At 29.6% G+C, this 17,796-nt stretch overlaps 1 protein-coding gene across 1 annotated transcript; it reads right to left on the bottom strand.

Moving 5' to 3' along the window:
* Window positions 1–1,667: 1,667 nt before the first annotated feature.
* LOC129286466 (probable LRR receptor-like serine/threonine-protein kinase At3g47570) lies at window positions 1,668–10,883 on the bottom strand. The gene is made up of 5 exons (XM_054922426.1): window positions 10,814–10,883; window positions 10,648–10,707; window positions 7,931–9,685; window positions 7,600–7,730; window positions 1,668–1,862 (listed from the first exon to the last, which is right to left on the bottom strand). The coding sequence occupies exons 1-5, from the start codon at window positions 10,881–10,883 to the stop codon at window positions 1,668–1,670; spliced, it is 2,211 nt and encodes a 736-aa protein (XP_054778401.1).
* Window positions 10,884–17,796: the final 6,913 nt, after the last annotated feature.

Below are 17,796 nucleotides of genomic sequence, written 5' to 3'. Positions count from 1 at the left end.
TACCCTCATGGATTATGTGTTCAAGCTTATCTTCGTAGCATAAGCTGCGTTTGGTTAGTTGCTTTTATGGATTGTCTCCATGTTTGTTAATTATTCTATTAAGTCCTCCAGAAACATAATTTTTAAATTATTTGGTGTTACATACTCCATTGGTTTAATTAGTAAATGTTACATATCTATTTATTCTATTTATTTGTCTTCTTGAGATCAAGTGACAAATTTTAAAGTTTGACATTATAAATTTAACAGTTAATATTTTATTTAAGGCTATATAGAATTTTTAAATTTCAAAGTTTATGAAATTGTTGTCTCTTTAAATTTTATGATTATTGTATTTAGTCATTATATCCTTTTAAATTTCATAAACATTGGGATGTTATTCATTAAAAAATATTTTTAGTCTCACATAGTGTAGATGGCTTTGGACTTCCAGATGATCAATGAAGGATATGCTTCTAAACTAGAGTTGAAGCGTCATTTGGCTAAATTTCTAATCGTTGCAGAACATGCATGAATTTATATGTCATACTTTGTATTTTCCAAATTCTATCTTAGCTACTCTATATAGACCATAGTTAGGATCTTCATTTGGTTTTCTATACTGGTTTTTTTTATAGGAGCAGAGCTCCCTATTGTTATCTTGTACTGAAAAATGTTGTTGTAGAATTGTCAAAAATCTTGGTCTCTTCTATGCTAAGCCGAGTTTCCTACCTTAGGCTCAGTCATGACCATAGTCAGTGGCTCAACAGTATTTTGTTCTTCCAAAATATATAACACCTTATGGTGCCAGATATCCCAGTTATTTCCATTTAACTTGTCACCCTTATTCAATTCAGCGATAATGCTTTTTGTTGCCATTCTTAGTTTTAAGATGAAAACAATCCCACATTAATAGTTTTCCATATTAAACTAAGAATAAAATACTTATGAGAAACATACCATGTCTTATATTTGTATTATTCTTTATTAGAGTGATAACAACTATTAGGTCAACGATTAAGAGTCTATGTTTGCATCTTCCATCACATTGATTCTAACAAAATCACTATCGTCTATAAAGAATTTTACAAATATTTGTATAATCATTATATATAGCTCTTAAATGACTTATCACTTTAGAGCTCCCACTCAAACAAAGTATATATAAAACAATAAGAAAATATCAACAAAAAAAATTAACATGCTTCATATATATCATAAATCATTAAGGTCTTAAAACAATACAACATAACTTAACTAAAAAACAAATTCTGGAAAACAAAAAAAAAATACTTAAGGTACAAACCTAAAAAGACAACTCTTAATATGTCTTTATATTTTTCTTGTATTTTCATCCCCTTGATGGCTCTATTCCATAGAGGATTTCCCGAGTACAATTTGTTTTGCTTGTTATGCTGCACAAGTTCTTTTTTGAGTTGTTTGAAAATTTTTCCTACAACCAAGGTTTGTTTTTCTTTTGTTATGAAGCTTGAATATGCTCTTACTATCGAAGAAATTTGATTTGGATTTTTTATTCTTTTAGCTTCTCCTTTTGCTATATTTATGATCACTAAAGGTGTGAAAGGTTGTTCCACATCTTCATCTTCATCTTAAAGATTCTCATCACCTTTTGATTCATATTTTGGCCTCGACAGTATGCACACCTCTTTAAGTCTTTCTGGCACATTTTAGAGATCAACATTGGGATCCTCTTCATGATCAGAATTAGAATCCTCACTTTGAGGTTCATGCTCCTCTTCGAAGGGTTCCGGGTCGTAATCCTCACTAAGAGGCTCATAATCTGATTCATCCAGATACTCAATGCTAATAGAATAATTTTGTGAGTTATCAGTGCTATTAGAAGCCTCTTGCTTCATATTTGCCTAAAAAAATAAAATAAAATTTTTTAGAATTTTTTGTTTTGATTAAACTCATAAAATGCACTAGATAACTCAAAAACCAAATTCTTATTTTGTCTTTAAAATTGGAAAATTATATATCAAAATGAAGATATCAAATTTAGGGATTTTTTAAGACAAATTGTACCTCAATCTAATCCTGCATGTGCCTTGAGAACATCTCTGGATCAAGAAATTATGGAAAAATTAAAAAATAGAATATTTCACTCTCGGAGTGGCGCGTGCACCTCACGCGTCGCCTTCTCGTACTTCGGTGATGACACGTGCTAGTCTATTGCGCTCCATGCACGGACTTCTTTCGAGTAGGGTCAATCACACGCCGACGTAGCCTCCCAATGGGTCCCACACACCACATGTAAAAAATTAATACTATTATTATTTTAAATTTGAATTATATATATTATTTTATTTTTTATTTGGGTCAGGTTTTCTATACCCGACCTGTGGACCCATAACCTAAATGTCAAAAAAATTGTTTTTTTTTTGTTTGGCTTTAGAACCCAAAACTGGTTTTTTTTATAGGTTTCAAAGCTTTTGGGTTTGCTAGCCCAGAAGCAAACTTTTTTTTCATTGAACGATACGTCAAAACAATGTGTCATTTTGATGATGATAATCATTTCTATCATTATCTACATCCAACCAAGCCAACTTGACCTAGTTCCTCTAACGAGTCAGGTTTGTCGGACTCAAAACTTTTAGAGGCCATATCTCCTCCGTCCGGTCTCCTTTTTACACGTTCTTAGTGTCATTTTCTTTATTTTTTTGAGCTCTACACTTTATGCAATCCTTTTGTCCAAAAAACTCAATTTTCAAACACCCATTATTTGGTTTGTTTTCAGTTGTAACGTTCAGCATGTCAGATCACATGTAGAACGTGTATAGCCTTATATGAAACACTTATATCAACCAAGAAGCATATAAACATGTTGATTTGGCGAGAATAATCATAAAGATGGATAAAGGCAGATTATGCGAAAATAGAAGTAAAAAATGGAACTGTTAGATTTGCATGTATATGGTTAAGCAAAACATCATATGTTCTTCAAACATAAGAAATATAGCCTAAAAAAACCTGGCTCTGATACCAATATAAGTTTCTGAGGATGAATATATACCTGTTATGTGTTTTCGAGTGATTTACTGAATGTGTGAACAAAGTTATGGACTGAACTTGGTTCTTAGACTCGCAACAAATGCACGTAGAGAGGATGAGAATAAAGGAAACTAAGAGAGCGAGTTACTGACTTCTGTTCGTTAACCAAAAAACTGAGAGAACTACCACCCATAAGTGAACACAAATACGAGAACGTGCATATATGGTTATCTCAACCGTTCCCTCTCAAATTCAAAAGTTAAAAATGCAAAAGGGAGGAAATTACATTTGAGGACCTAAGCACATTGAACCCAAGCATTTCTCATAATTGTGACAAAAATCCATTCCTCAATTTTGGGCTTATATATGGGCCTGATCCACTAAGGGTAGATAACCCAACAGCTCCAAAAAAAAGTTTAAAATACTAGGTGCTTCTTGCAAAAAAGTTTTAGAGCATTTTTGCAATTTAACCCTTATTTTAATCTCCAATAGCTTTAGCTCTCTTTTGTGAGGTGCTTTTTTTCCCTGTTAATTCAGACTCATTTATCAGTCTTGCGTTTAATGAAAGCAAGGAGGACTAATGATCACGGACCTATTTAATTAAGCAAGCATTTGGAAGTTCATTTTCTTCAAATCTACTCCAATCCAGATGAATATGCACAGTTCCACTTTAAATACTTAACGACTATTAGAAAAATTGATCAATTCAATATTTCAATTTTTTAACAGATTAAATCAAAAGTAGCTCAAGTTTTTTTCATGTGACTTGAGGCTTTTTTGTTTAGTTGTCTTTCACTCAGTATATGCTTTGCAATTTCAGTTTCTTCTTCCTTCTTTTCCAATTCGGTATCACAGTCGATCACTTCAACCGCCAGAGCAGGAAATACATTCATTGTTCATACTCACAAATTCTCTGTCCAAAGAATTAAGCCATGGAACCACCTTCATCGAAACGCTTACGAATGCACATATAAGATTCGCTTGGGCACCTTCATTTCTCAAGCCATTCTTGGGTTTTGACCAAGAGAGAATCCCCTTGCATGGAGAATCATATTTTCCAGCTAATTTATTATTTTATGTTACAACGTACTATAATATTATAACTTATATGTGGAATATAGTTAACCTTTTTCAATTTTAATTATTAGTTCAAATTTTATTTAATTAAAAATAGCCACTTCAAATTTAACGGGAAAAAAAAATCACTTTACCACTGCCTTTGGGTCAACGATCCTTGATTCATTGTCTCACTTGCTCATAAGAAAATTAACACTAATTTTACTTATGAAAAATAAATCATGGGCTTCTACAGTATATTTTTTAGAAAAAATATAATTATTTTTTAGACTAAGGGGGTTCTTGGCTCGACTTGTCTAGGTAGTTGCATAAGCTTATCTTGGATCTTGAAGGGCTCGAGTTTAAGGTATGAAGCTGTGTTAAATAAAAATGCTGAAGGCATTTCCAAGGTATCAACAGTGAGAGGTCACCATTGATTTTGGTGCTTTGAATGTGATTATGCACATATGCAATGTATAGATAAATTGATATATGTGTTGAGTAGTGGTTGTCAACTATATTTCTTTGCCAATTGATGTTGAAAAGTTATATATGCTTGTATTGATGTAGTGATATTTTTTTAGTGATAACATGTGTCACACTAAAAAAAAAAAATGACTTTCAACCACGAATCTAAAAAATCGTCGTTGAAAATGAACAATCTACAAAATTTGACTTTCTGTGACAACATTCAAAGTCACCACAAAAATGGTAACTTTCTATGGTGACAATATATAATCACCACTGATTGTCAAACTTTCAGTAGTGACAAGTGCATGTCGTCACCAAAGGTCTAAGTTTCAGCAACAACATATAAATTACTATTGAAAGTTCACAATCAATGACGACGTGTGAGAATTGTTGAGACTTGTGATGCTAATAGCATGTCTCTAAAGAAAAATTTGTTGAGGTAGCATTTGGATTAATAGATTTAGATTTGAATTTTAGATTTGAAATCTTGTATTTTAAGTCTCACATTTAAAATTCATGCATTTAAAATTCTTTGTTTGACTAGTTTAAAAAATTTCAAATGAAGAAGAGGACGAGATGTTTAGAGTGATTAGAATTTTAAATGACTAGGGTGTGGAAGAAATTTGAAATTATAAAGAAATTATAATTTGAAATGGATTTGGATTTGAATTAAATCTAAATTCATAAATTTTTATGTATCCACATGACAAATTTGGTTCAAATCCAAATTAAATCCCCATTAATCCAAACACACCATTACGTGTTTCTATGATTGTAAAATACTCCTTGAGAAATGAAAATTAATCATTTTTCAAAATAGAATCATTCCAATCAAATAAACCTTGTGGTTACAAAGTGGTGTTTTTCTTTTGGGCAAAACTGCATTAGAAAGTTTCAAATAAATGTCCTTTCCTTGACGATGGTTTCCAAAGCTTTAAACTGAGCCAAGGATCACCTAAATACAATATTGTCTAAGGTTTAGTTTATGAATTTATAAAGTTACCATAAAATATTAAAGCCAACAAATAGATAGTAATTAAAAATGTTATATTTTTTAATAACATCTTATTAAAATATTATAATTTAATATTTAATAACTTCAGTATTATTATTACTTACAAATCTTTTACGCATAATTTTCAAGTCAACTTTGCTCAACAGCAATAGCATACGCACCTACGCTGCTGACCTTGAAGAAGGAGAAAGAGGGAGGAGAAAACGAATATGGCAGAGGTATGCTTCTGGTTTAGACTCTCTCTCTCTCTCTCTCTCTCTCTCTCTCTCTCTCTCGCGATGATTCTTGAAAAATCGGTGAATGTAGAATAGAGAAGGAGAAGACAGCAAGATGTGTTTTGAACCTCTATTATTACTATTATTTTATTCAGAAGGGTATTACTGTAATTTAACCTTAGGCTGAAACAAAAAGATAAAAATCCCACTTTTGGCTTCATGTGAGTTCAAACACAACACCTATCAAATGTGTAACTCACATAGAGTGCACTAGACCATCATTTGTATTGATATATCTACTCCAAAATCAATAAAAATATAATCAAAATCACTTAACACAAATTTTTATTATTATTAATTTAGATTTTTTAACCAAATTTCTGGGTTATTACATGTGGTGATGCATTTGCAAGTCCCTTTTGGATATTCAAAGTGGGGCATGCATTTTTGGATGGTTTGAATTTATTTAATTTTTAATTTTTGGAAAATATAGTAAACATACACAAGATTGATATAATTTAGAATTGTATCACATTAGTCATAAATTTTTAAATTAAGTTTGTCACATATATGCAAATTTGTATGCGCCGCATATATAGGAGAAAATGTAAAGGAATTTTTATTGATAACATAAATGTGATGTAGTGCCAAAACTGTAGTGCTTTTCATAAATGTGTAGTCATAATTTGAAGCGTCAATTGATAGTCTCTTCTGTAGCTGCTATTATTTGGACCTAATAATTACTTTCTAATTATCTTCAAAGAAGAGGAGGAAGAAAGAAATGCATAATAGAATGATGCTCAATAATGCATATCCCAGCATATGGGGAGTATTCTTCAATGGCCAACCACGTCCTCACAAAATTCTTTAGGCATGCACATCATATAATATATATCTTAATCTATATCTTATAAAAAGTCATTTGGAGAATATGACTCAAATCATGAAGAGATGACAGAAAAAATTATTTAATTACTCAAACATAATACAATTTAAGTGGGTTTTCCTCTAATAACAGGATATGTTTCTGAAAGTATAAGCAAAGGGCATATAGAGAAGAATAAGAAAAATGTAGGGCTCACATTGATTGATTTAAAAAACATTTTCTTACAAAATCAAATCCAAACTGTATAGAATTACTTGAAGAAAATGAATGGACTTTGGGGTATTAGTATTCAAACCCCTAGTGTTAAAAGAGAAAAGAAACGACATGAAGAAATCCAAAAGTCAAATAATCAAGAAAATTTCAAATACTTTGTATATTATTACAGCACATGGAATTACTCCAATTTGCAAGATTACTTGTTCCACAAGGAAATCTAAGGTTTGAAGAAATAATAGCTAAATTTTGATTTAACTTATTAGGAAAAATATAACTTTGAGTCCCTGCATTTTGCTTGAGTTTTGCATTAGGTTCCTGCACTTTTTTTTGGGCGTTCTAGGTCCATACACTTTTACTATTTTTTTTTGGTGTTTTGAGTCCTTATAAACCACTCATGGAGAACCTTAGAATACAAACAAAAATGTAGGGACGTAGAACACCAAAAAAAAGTACAGAGACCTATGGCAAAACTCAAGCAAAGTACAGGGATTGAAAGTTATATTTTCCCTAACTATTATTCAACTAGTAGGGTTCCTAACATTTTCTTGAAATGAAGCCTTAATTTTGTTCAATGATACAACAACATCAGTCATAGTAAGTTGTGCCTCAGGTAAATCAATGCGACAATTTAATGCTAACTCAAAAACTAATAATATATGTGATAATATATTATTAGTATTTTGATTTTCTTTGTGCAGTAAATTGGCATCTATAATGTTGATGATTGAATGTGGTGCTGATTTTCTCACCCAATCTTTCAAACTTAATCCTTGAACAAACATCTCATCTGTTGGCTTCTTCCTTGTAAAGATTTCCATTAGCAAAATACCATAACTATACACATCTCCTTTGATAGAAACAGCTCCTTTCGATCCATACTCTATTATGCCAATTTGAAAAATTAGTATAAAAGTCATAATGTCAAAAACTTACTATAAGATGTGGTCAAACATTTCTTTTGTATCGTCAATTCAAATATTTACACATGAAGACATACAAATCAAATAATATAAAATTTTATATAGCATAACAAACAAAAGAACATATAAATAAATCCAATAAATATTATTAAACCATTACCTAGTGCCATATAGCCAATTGTAGCCAAAGTTTTGGTATAAATTTCCAATTGTCCTTCACCAAACAATTTAGCAATACCAAAATCACTAAGATAAGCTACCATATCTTCATCCAACAAAACATTGCTTGGTTTCACATCACAGTGAACAACTAGGGTCGAAGAATTGTGATGAAGATACTCTAGAGCAACTGCCACATCAATCACTATGTTCAACCTTTGCAAGATATTTAAATAATAGTTATGTGAGTATAACCATTTGTCTAGACTCCTATTTTCCATGAATTCCATTATTAAAGATTTGAAATGATCATTTGAGCAACAAGTGATAACCTTAATGAGATTGCGATGGCGTAAATTGCATATGGCAGCACATTCAATGTCAAAGCTTCTTAATGCTTCTTCCATTTCTAACTTAAACACTTTGATAGCAACTATTTTTGAGTTTAGAAGAGTTGCTTTGTATACTAATCCAAAACTTCCAGAGCTCAGAAGATTACTCTCATCAAATCCATTTGTTCCTTGCCAAAGCTCATAATAGGATATCCTAGTTGGTGTCTCAAAATTTATTAAATCCTTGTTGGTTGAATCATTAACATGATCTCTCTTACACTTTAGAAAGACAATGCCTAAAACCAAAATGGCAATCATGCATATGATAGGCAATGAGCACGTTATCAATAGCTTCAATTTATTTGACATGTGCTTGTGTTCTTTCCTACATGGGTGCACTTGTAATTGTGACTTTCTGCAAAGATCATTATTCATCATAAAAGATTCAGCAGTAAAATTTTGAAAAGGCCCCCTACTTGGAATTTCTCCATGCAATAAATTATAAGAAAGATTAATGTGTTGAAGATGGACTAATAACTCTAAAGATTTTGGAATCACACCAGACAAATAATTATGGAAAAGATCCAAAGACTCTATACTTGTCATGCCACCAAGAGATTCAGGAATATGCCCTTGTAATTTGTTTTGGGCCAAAGATAGGGTTTGCAAAGTTTGCAAACTACTTATAGTTGTAGGGATGCTTCTTGAAATTTGATTTCTTGACAAATTCAATAGTATAATTGTTCTCAAGTTTGATACCTCTAGTGAAATTATTCCACTAAATGCATTGGAGGATATGTCTAAGACCAAGATATCTTTGAGACTCCAAAGATAAGAGGGTATATGAGAAATCAATTTGTTAGAGCTAAAATCCAACTTCCGTAGAGAAGTATTCCCGAAGCATCTTGGAACTGCTCCTGAAAACATGTTGTTGGCAAGATACAACTCACTTAGACTTTTGAGTTGACAAAGCTCATTTATGATGAACCCATACAATCTGTTACTACTGAGGCTTAAGCGTTGAAGACCATGTAATTTGTTAACTGTATCAGGAATTAACCCACTCAAATCATTCCCATCCAAATCTAATTCCATCAAGTTTGTTAAATTTCCAAGTACATTGGGTATATCTCTGCTAAATTTATTCAATGACAAATCTAACGTAATGAGCATAGAAGCATTTGATATGCTACTTGGAATTTGTCCAATTAGTTCATTCTCCTCTAGTAATAATTCCTTCAAGTTGGGAATGCCAACTCCTAAATCTAATGGCAGAGGGCCAGAGAAAAAATTAGCACCAAGGCTCAAGCGTGTCAACATTGAAATGTTGAATATATTGGAAGGAATTTGTCCTTTCAAATGATTTTGGATCAGCTCTAAACGATTAAGGTTCTCAAGTTCACCTATGCCTCTAGGTACAAAACCTGGACATGAGAAAGGTGATGGAAATCAGTCTTTTATATAGATAGGATAAGAGAATTAAAAAAATAAAATTTATTTTTATTATTTTTTTCCCTTTCTAAAATTTTTAAAATAGAAAATTAGGGAAATCATAAATTACCCTTGAGATGCCATGTTTATAAAATATTTATTATAGAAATAAAATTTTTTGTGTTGTAATTGTCGATTAATTATTTAATAGGAAATAATAAATTTGTAAAATAAAAAGAAGTAAAAATTAAATTAAATTGGGAAATGATGTATTCTTTAATTAATAAAAGGAAGAGGAAAAAATAGTGTTGAAGTTGATAGGAAAGTGACAAAATCTGCACACGCAAATATATATAATAGGGAGAATCACATTCAGCACCCTCCCAAAATTTTTTTATCACAAATAACGACCAACAACAAGTCTCATTCGAAAAAAAAGTCATGTTCCTATTTTAACAACAATCCATTCTATATTGATCCTTATCTGTGATTAATTTCCTTGAAAAGGGGCTGGATGTGATTTTCCCTATATAATATGTGGGCATGCTGTGATTCGAAGAAAGAGAATTACGAGAAAAATTATATTTTCTCTTGCTCAGTTTGAAATTATAAATTTGCAAAAAAAAATTGATAAAAAGGTTAAATAGATAACAAATTTAATCTTGTACAAGGGGAGAGGAAGAAAACGTAAAATTAAAGTTATTAAGAGAAAGATGAAATGTTAAAAAGTAGTAGTCACATAAAACATGTGGACCCATTATGTATGGTTTGAACTTAGAGTTTTTTTTTTTTTTTGGGAAAATCATATTGAAATCCCATTTATAGATCCTAATTTCTTTATTAAAAAAAACACATGAAATGTCTAAATGACTCCAAAATTTAAAAGACTTTAATTGTAATTAATTTTTAATGTTGATTTACTAAAATATCCTTATTCCTTCGAAGCCCCTCCAACTTCTGCCATAACTGAAACCACCAAGAACCTCGTCAGAATCGCACCCACCACCGTCTTCATCTACAATTAAGAGTGCTTGCAAAGATAGAAGGAATTTAGCATTATCCATCTCTCTCTTCAAGGAGTGTTATTATTTTTCTCCTTCTCCCTCCTCTCATCTCAGTACTGTAATTGCTAAGCAACTTATCGTCGGCTGTTTTGGATGGTAGAGGAGGAGGAAGTGGCGGCGGCGGCATTGGTATGTCTTCTATCACCGGCGCAAGAAAGAGGAAAAATCTCGGAGACAGTGCATCTTCACTAGAGTCGTCGTTGGAGGCAACTATGCTGAGGTTTGATCTTCGGAGCTAGTGCCGCCGCAACCTTTGACAGAGAAGATGCCAGCGATACCAATTTGGGAGATAAAAAGGGTTGTGGGTGCGAATGGTTGGAAGGAGAGAGAGAAATTGCAGAAGGAATAAGGATATTTTGGTAAATCAACTTTAAAAATTAAGTACATCTACGGGATTTTGGGGTTAGACATTTCATGACACATTTTAGAAATTAGAATCTATATGTGAGACTTCTGAATTATTTTCCCTTTTTTTGGTTTAACTAAATAGAATATGAATGATGTGGAATTTGAAATTTTTGAATAATTATTTTATAGAAATTAAGAAATTTGTGAAATGAAAAATAAACTTTTGAAAAAATTAAATAAAAAATTAGACAGGCACATTATATTTGATGTGGAGTTTTTTGATTGATCAAATTAGTATAAATGATGGAGTAGTCCCATTAATTCATGATCTTATCTTTATATTATTGTGGGATTGTAATCACAAGTTAAATGCCTATATATAAGTCCTATTGTATTGATGAACAATATTGATGAATGAAATGATTAAAAAATTAAATCTCATTTTAATTTCTCACTTCTAGAAAGAGTGATCTAAGAGGGGGAAGAAGAGAAAATCATTGACCACCATCAATTAATGATATGATCTATTGTTTTTTTGGGATTGTTAGTCACTAGCTATATTAAGTCCCCACTTCGTGCTTATAAAAAGAATACACACTTATAATATTAATGAAATGACGAAAAACAAAATCTCATTTTAAATTTATTCTATGAGACAAAAAAATTAAAAACCAAGAAAATAATAAATAAAAGATATAATAATCTCATGCTTGTAAAGAAGTTGGAATCCAAATATAATTTATAAGCATCAACTCTAATAAAAAGACTGAATGCACTTGTAAAAAGAAAAATAAAACAGCTCATAATTTTTGCATAAAATATACATAAGATACATATATCATATAAAAGTGGTAGGTAATAACATTTTCATAACAGTGCGGATTTTAAATTAAAAGAGAAATAAAACAGGTAATATAACTTTGCATATAATATACATATATACTATAACAAAAAACGACACATCTCTTGCTAATTCCAGAAATTTGAATATTTGTGTCTTATTAATTAAGCATGTGTGGCAAAAAGCATTAAACTACCTTAATTTTTCGGTTTGGTATAGTTGAAGTGAGAAATTATCAAGTATACTTTTCTCAACAGAAAAAAAGGTTCCACATCATATATAATGAGTCACATGTTTTGTGTGTGTGTATTTTGGATACGTATTTTAATTATAAATTAAACAATTGTTCAAAAATTATTATATGAAAAATTTTAATTTGAATATTATTATTTAATTTCGAAGGAACATGTAGAATAGTTCCCTTTTAAAACCAAACGCATTAAAATGAAGCACTCTAATTGTTTGTCTGACTATTTAAAATATCCCGTATTCAGGTTCATTAGTTTTATGCTTTCAGCTCAAATATGGTTGAACTAGTGTTTTTGGGTGGCATTTAAATTTTTTATTTACTTTCATTATTACAATTCGTAATTGATTTCTCATACATATTTAAATATTTTTTTTACCGACAAATATTTTTTGTTTATATATAATGAATAAGAAAAATATAATCCCAAACTTGTCTGTATTTTGATGTTATGTAATATAAAACTTACTCTATCATACAAAAATTATCAAATATTATTAAATCTAGTATGTTCAAGAATAAGTCTAAAAATTATGTTAAATATAATAAAAATAATTTTAAGTAATACTCGTTTCAGCCACAGAAGATTTAATGAATTTGCAAGATAAAAATATTGAAAAAAATTAAATGGATAATTTAAACAGATAAAGAATGTCTCTTCAATAGGGGGAGAAAAAAAATATAAAATTAAAGTTATTTGGAGACCCATAAAATTTTAGAACGAAAGTAATGGAATTTTAGATTTACCCCATTTCAATATGAATGAACAACAAGAAATTATGAGTGAAATGATGAAAAACAAAATCCTATTTTAGATTCACTCCATTCAAAAAAGAGATTAAAAAAATGGAAACATAAATATAAGTACACTATACATACCTATAAATGAGTTACCACCCAAAAACAATTCCTTTAAAGATGTGCAATTACTTATTGATTTTGGAATGCTTCCCTCTAATTGATTAATAGCAACATCAAAGTTTTCAAGTAAAGGGAGTTGATGGCACAATTCTTCAGGCAAATTACCATTTAAATGATTCGCACCAAAGCTAACCTCTCTCAATGAAGACATGTTCCAAATAAATGAAGGAATTCCACCTAAACAAAGAGCAAAATGTTTGTTTGTTGTTAGTGCGCATAAGACTGGCAATTCCCCAAATTCTGACACAGTGATATAAATAATACATGGAAATTTGTTAATTAGAGGATTAACATTAATAAAAAAATATACAATAACCTTTTTTGGCAACTCCCTCACGTAAACATTAAATGGATTTTTGCAAGAGCCATGTGTGCTACAACTTTTCTTGACATAAAAATTCGAAGCTAATTGTTAAGAAAAATGAATTGCATTAAAATGTATAAGTATACGATAACTTTTACTCTTACAGTGGTTTCATTAAAATTTTTTGCCAACAGTATAGAATAATAAGCATAATAATAAATGAGAAGGTTTTTAAAGAATAAAAGTAACGGATGGGCAGATTGAGCATACCTGTGAAGGAGTTGTGCTGTAGGTGTAATAATTCTACCAACGTCTCATTGCCGGTTAGTTTTGGACGAATACCATTCAAATTGTTTTCTGCTAAACCCACAATTCTTGGAGAAGAAATGCTAAAGAGAGACAATGGAATTTCACCTGTTTCAATTTAAAAGTGAACAACTAAAATTACATTAAAGTAAGATATAATAGTTACAAGACTCTAATCAATCCTTTAGCACTAAATTGATCTTGGAGAGAATAAAGCAAGATAATGACAGAATGAAACAAGAAAGTTATATGAGATTATATTAATTGATGGCCATTTTCTAGGGGTCAAAAAATTAATCTAACAATGATAAATATAATAAACACGTACGCATACATAAATATTTCCACCAAGCCTTCCCCAATTAGATTATTTCTATCAACAGAGTTTGCACCCATCGCCAAAAAACGAAAACACACAGAAGATTTCTTTCTTGTTGATTATGATATATTGATTGTCATAAGTAAAAATAAATAATAAAAAGTCAATATTTTAATATATAATTGGTACTGTCCATTACGTTGGATATGAGGTTAAATCAAATAATAATGTTTGTCATGAAAATATTACCATATGTCTCTTCGTTTTCGTATTTGTAAGGAATTAAATAATTCATAAAAACTACACACCCAAATGAAAAGTGTTGGGCAACATCTAAATAGTTTGATAGCAAAATTAAACATCCTATCTTAGAATATTAATAGTGAATGTATATTAAAAAATATTTCAATATTCATGAATGTGTATGAACATATCATGGATACAATTAAACTTAAAACATTTCATTTGATAAAAAAAAAGTAAAAAACATTCCAATTATCACTTGGTATATATGCTCTATTGAAGCCATAAAATTACCCGACAAATCATTTTTATACACATTAAATAATTCAAATTTTGGAAGCCCAAAACAAATATTTTTTTAGGAGAATATCAAATAAATTTATATTTTTTAGAACATCATTGAAGTCTTGCTCACAGTGAGAAATAACACTAATAATCTAATTAACTGATGATATAGAGAACCAATTACTTTTTAAAAGCGACGAACCCTAATTGGCGGGACCAATAACCACAGAATAAAGTAGTTTTCATGTATGGGATGTGAGTGTGTCTTTTAATGTGATTCATTGAGAAATTTAGATCAATTGTCTATATTTGTATATTAAAAAGGAAAGAAAACTCCCCTTTAAAATGAAAACACAGGGGACCGAAAATGAGAAATAAAAGAGAAAGAGAGAAGCATCAAAGCCCATGAGTCGATCTTTTCTATAATCTCTATAAGATATTAAGATTAGATTGTCATTGAGAAAACAAATAACCAAAATTAATCATTCTTAGAAGCTTATCACACATATGCTATAAAATCTTTACAAATATATAATCTTTTAAAGATATCTAGTTACTTAGTTGCATTGAATGTTTTTCACAAATTGATTCAATATTTAGCTTCTCTATTTCAAGATTTTTTTTCCTTTAAAAAATTGTGCCCCCACCATTGCATGAGTGTGTGCTGTAAAAAAAAATTATATGAACATACAAAATGAACGAAACGATGAAAAGCAAAATTGTGCCCCTACCATAACATGAGTGTGTCATAGAAAATGCAATCATATAACTGCATACCTGTCCACAAAATTTCCTCGAAAGCATAAAATTAAGGGATGGGTGCATTAGCCATAAATTGTTTGTTGCTATCAATTTCTATTGAAGAACTGTTAAAGAAAGATGATAGAATTTCACTTATATTTTACATTAAAGTGAGTATGTAGTTGGAAGCTCTCACAATTCTCTAACACTGAATAGGTATAGGTATCATAAAAAGAATAAAAATAAGATATAATAGTAGAATGAAATACGAAAAGCTTTATGAAATCATATCAATTCGCTTGCAATATTCCAAGAGTTCAAAACAAATATGATGCGAATGTAGTAGAGAGAATAAAAAAATAACTTTTTTATATGAGAACTGGATGTATTATCAAAATTACTTTGCCACAGTAGTCTTCCACTATAGAGTAGACCTAGATTCCTCTACATTATCCTTGAAGGATTATATCTAGCATACCATATAAATTAGCTTGGAACAAAGACAATTATAGATATTTAAGGAATCTAAAATACTTTCTGAAATATCTCTTTTGACAAATTGTTATAAGACAATTTCAATAACTTGAGTGAAGATATGTTGAAATCTTTAATGAAAATTTGTTGCCCACAACTTAACTTATAAGATGACATAATTTTTTTTTTTTTGGCCCTTTCTCCCCAATTCATTTTAATGTTATATTTTTCTCTCTCTTCATCATTCTTTATCTAGTTAACTTCTTTTTCAGTATTTATCCTATCTCTTATCTCCCAAATTTTTAATTTCAAATTAGGTATTTATCAATTAATTAGCAAATGAAAAAATTTAACTTGAAAAGTACTATTTAATTTCACAAAGCATAATTTTGAAATTAAACATGTAGCACAGTTCCACTCTAAACCCAAATGAATTAAATGATACATTTTATTTATTTGCCTATTATTGAGAATCTCTCGCTAATAAAATGTACTTTGTTATTTAATTTCATAAAGTTTTATGTTTGTTTTCTTTACTGTTATAGGATAGGTTGTGATATAGCTAGTCAGTGTACCATTTTTTTCTTTATTTTAATTTCAATTTCCATTATTACTGTCTAACTTTTTTTCTGGGAGGGGGAATTAGTTGTAATTTTTTAGCCCAAGAAATGATTGAACTAGCTTTTTTTTTAGTTGTATTTAAAATTTTGATTCAATTCCTATAATATAATATGTAATTGATTTTCTATAGTTATTTATATATCTCTGTCGATTATTAAATTTTTAATTCATCTATTTTATGTTTTAAAGGTAAAAAAGTTTTAATGAAATAATTATAATTGATTTTGTTTCATGTCATAGAATATATGAAGTGAGAGTAATTTAATTTAAATTTATTGATGTTATCTTTTCTGATTTGGCGTATTAATTATTTTTGCCAAATTCCTAGATATCTTCTAAGATGTATTCGACTCATTCAAGAAATTAGATTCTAAGTTCCTTCAATTAACTATGACAAAAAAAAAATGAAATAAATGTTTATTGATTATATATGGACTTGAAGTATGAGGCAAGGACTAATGGACCAGAAGATGTGATTTTTGGGCTAAGGATATGTGGGCTTACATTGAAGTGCTCTTATTACAAGATTTATTTTTAAACAATTTAAGTTTTTTTTTACAGTAATTATTGATATAAGATTAGAAATAATGATCATGAGTAATGTCAATCTTGTTATGATATAATTGGAATTATATTTATTAAATTTATATTATTTCTCACATCAAGCAATATATGTAAATAATACTATAACCATTTTATTTTATTTTATTATGTATACAAGATTTTTGTTTTTTAAATTAAATATTTTTTATTGATACAAAATAAATATTTTTCTAGCAATACAAGTGATAAAGTACATACATATTTAAAATGCATTTGACGACATTAAATGTGATGGAAAAGTTAAAAACAGAAACAATAAAAGCCTTACAAGTTGTTTTCTATAGGTCTGTAGACATATCATGGGTATAAAGTTAATTCCTTCCAAGTCGATTTCTACTTGTGTTAAAACAAAAACAAAACAAAACTTGCCTTTGCAAAAAAATGCAGGGAAAATGAGAAATAAAAGGCAAGAGAAAAGCATCAAAATCCAAGTGGTCTTAATCATCAAACTTCAACATTCTTGAAAGTTTATTGTCACTTGTAAGTAATAAAATCCTTTAAAATATAATGCTTTTAAAGATGTGTATTTACTTTTTGCATTTGGAAAAGTTTCCACAAATATAACTGATTTAAAAATTTATTTAACCATTAGATGAGTATGTGTCGTAAAAATATATATGTTTGTGAAAAAAAAAATGATCTCATTTCAAGTTTATTTCTGCCGAAGAGATTAGGAAATTTTTGTTGAAATCACTCCTGAAAATTTGTTCCCCACAACTTAACTTATAAAATGATATATCTTTTTTTTTTCTTTTCTCTCTTATTCATTTAAACTTTACATTTTCTC

Source organism: Prosopis cineraria, unplaced genomic scaffold (assembly GCF_029017545.1).
Source record: "Prosopis cineraria cultivar Desert tree isolate PC_DT_omini unplaced genomic scaffold, ASM2901754v1 PC11, whole genome shotgun sequence".
In the NCBI taxonomy this organism is placed as follows: Eukaryota; Viridiplantae; Streptophyta; class Magnoliopsida; order Fabales; family Fabaceae; genus Prosopis; species Prosopis cineraria.
The sequence above is the reverse complement of the archived record's forward strand: the minus strand, read 5'-3'. Positions and strand labels throughout refer to the sequence as shown.

Excerpts from the sequence above, each read along its gene's own strand:
- LOC129286466 (XM_054922426.1), bottom strand. The coding sequence starts at position 10,883 with ATGCCGCCGCCGCCACTTCCTCCTCCTCTACCATCCAAAACAGCCGAC. Across the intron at positions 7,731-7,930 it reads AATTGGCTATATGGCACTAG|AGTATGGATCGAAAGGAGCT; the intron begins GTAATGGTTTAA and ends TTGGCATAATAG. Across the intron at positions 1,863-7,599 it reads GATTAAGTTTGAAAGATTGG|GCAAATATGAAGCAAGAGGC; the intron begins GTGAGAAAATCA and ends TTATTTTTTTAG.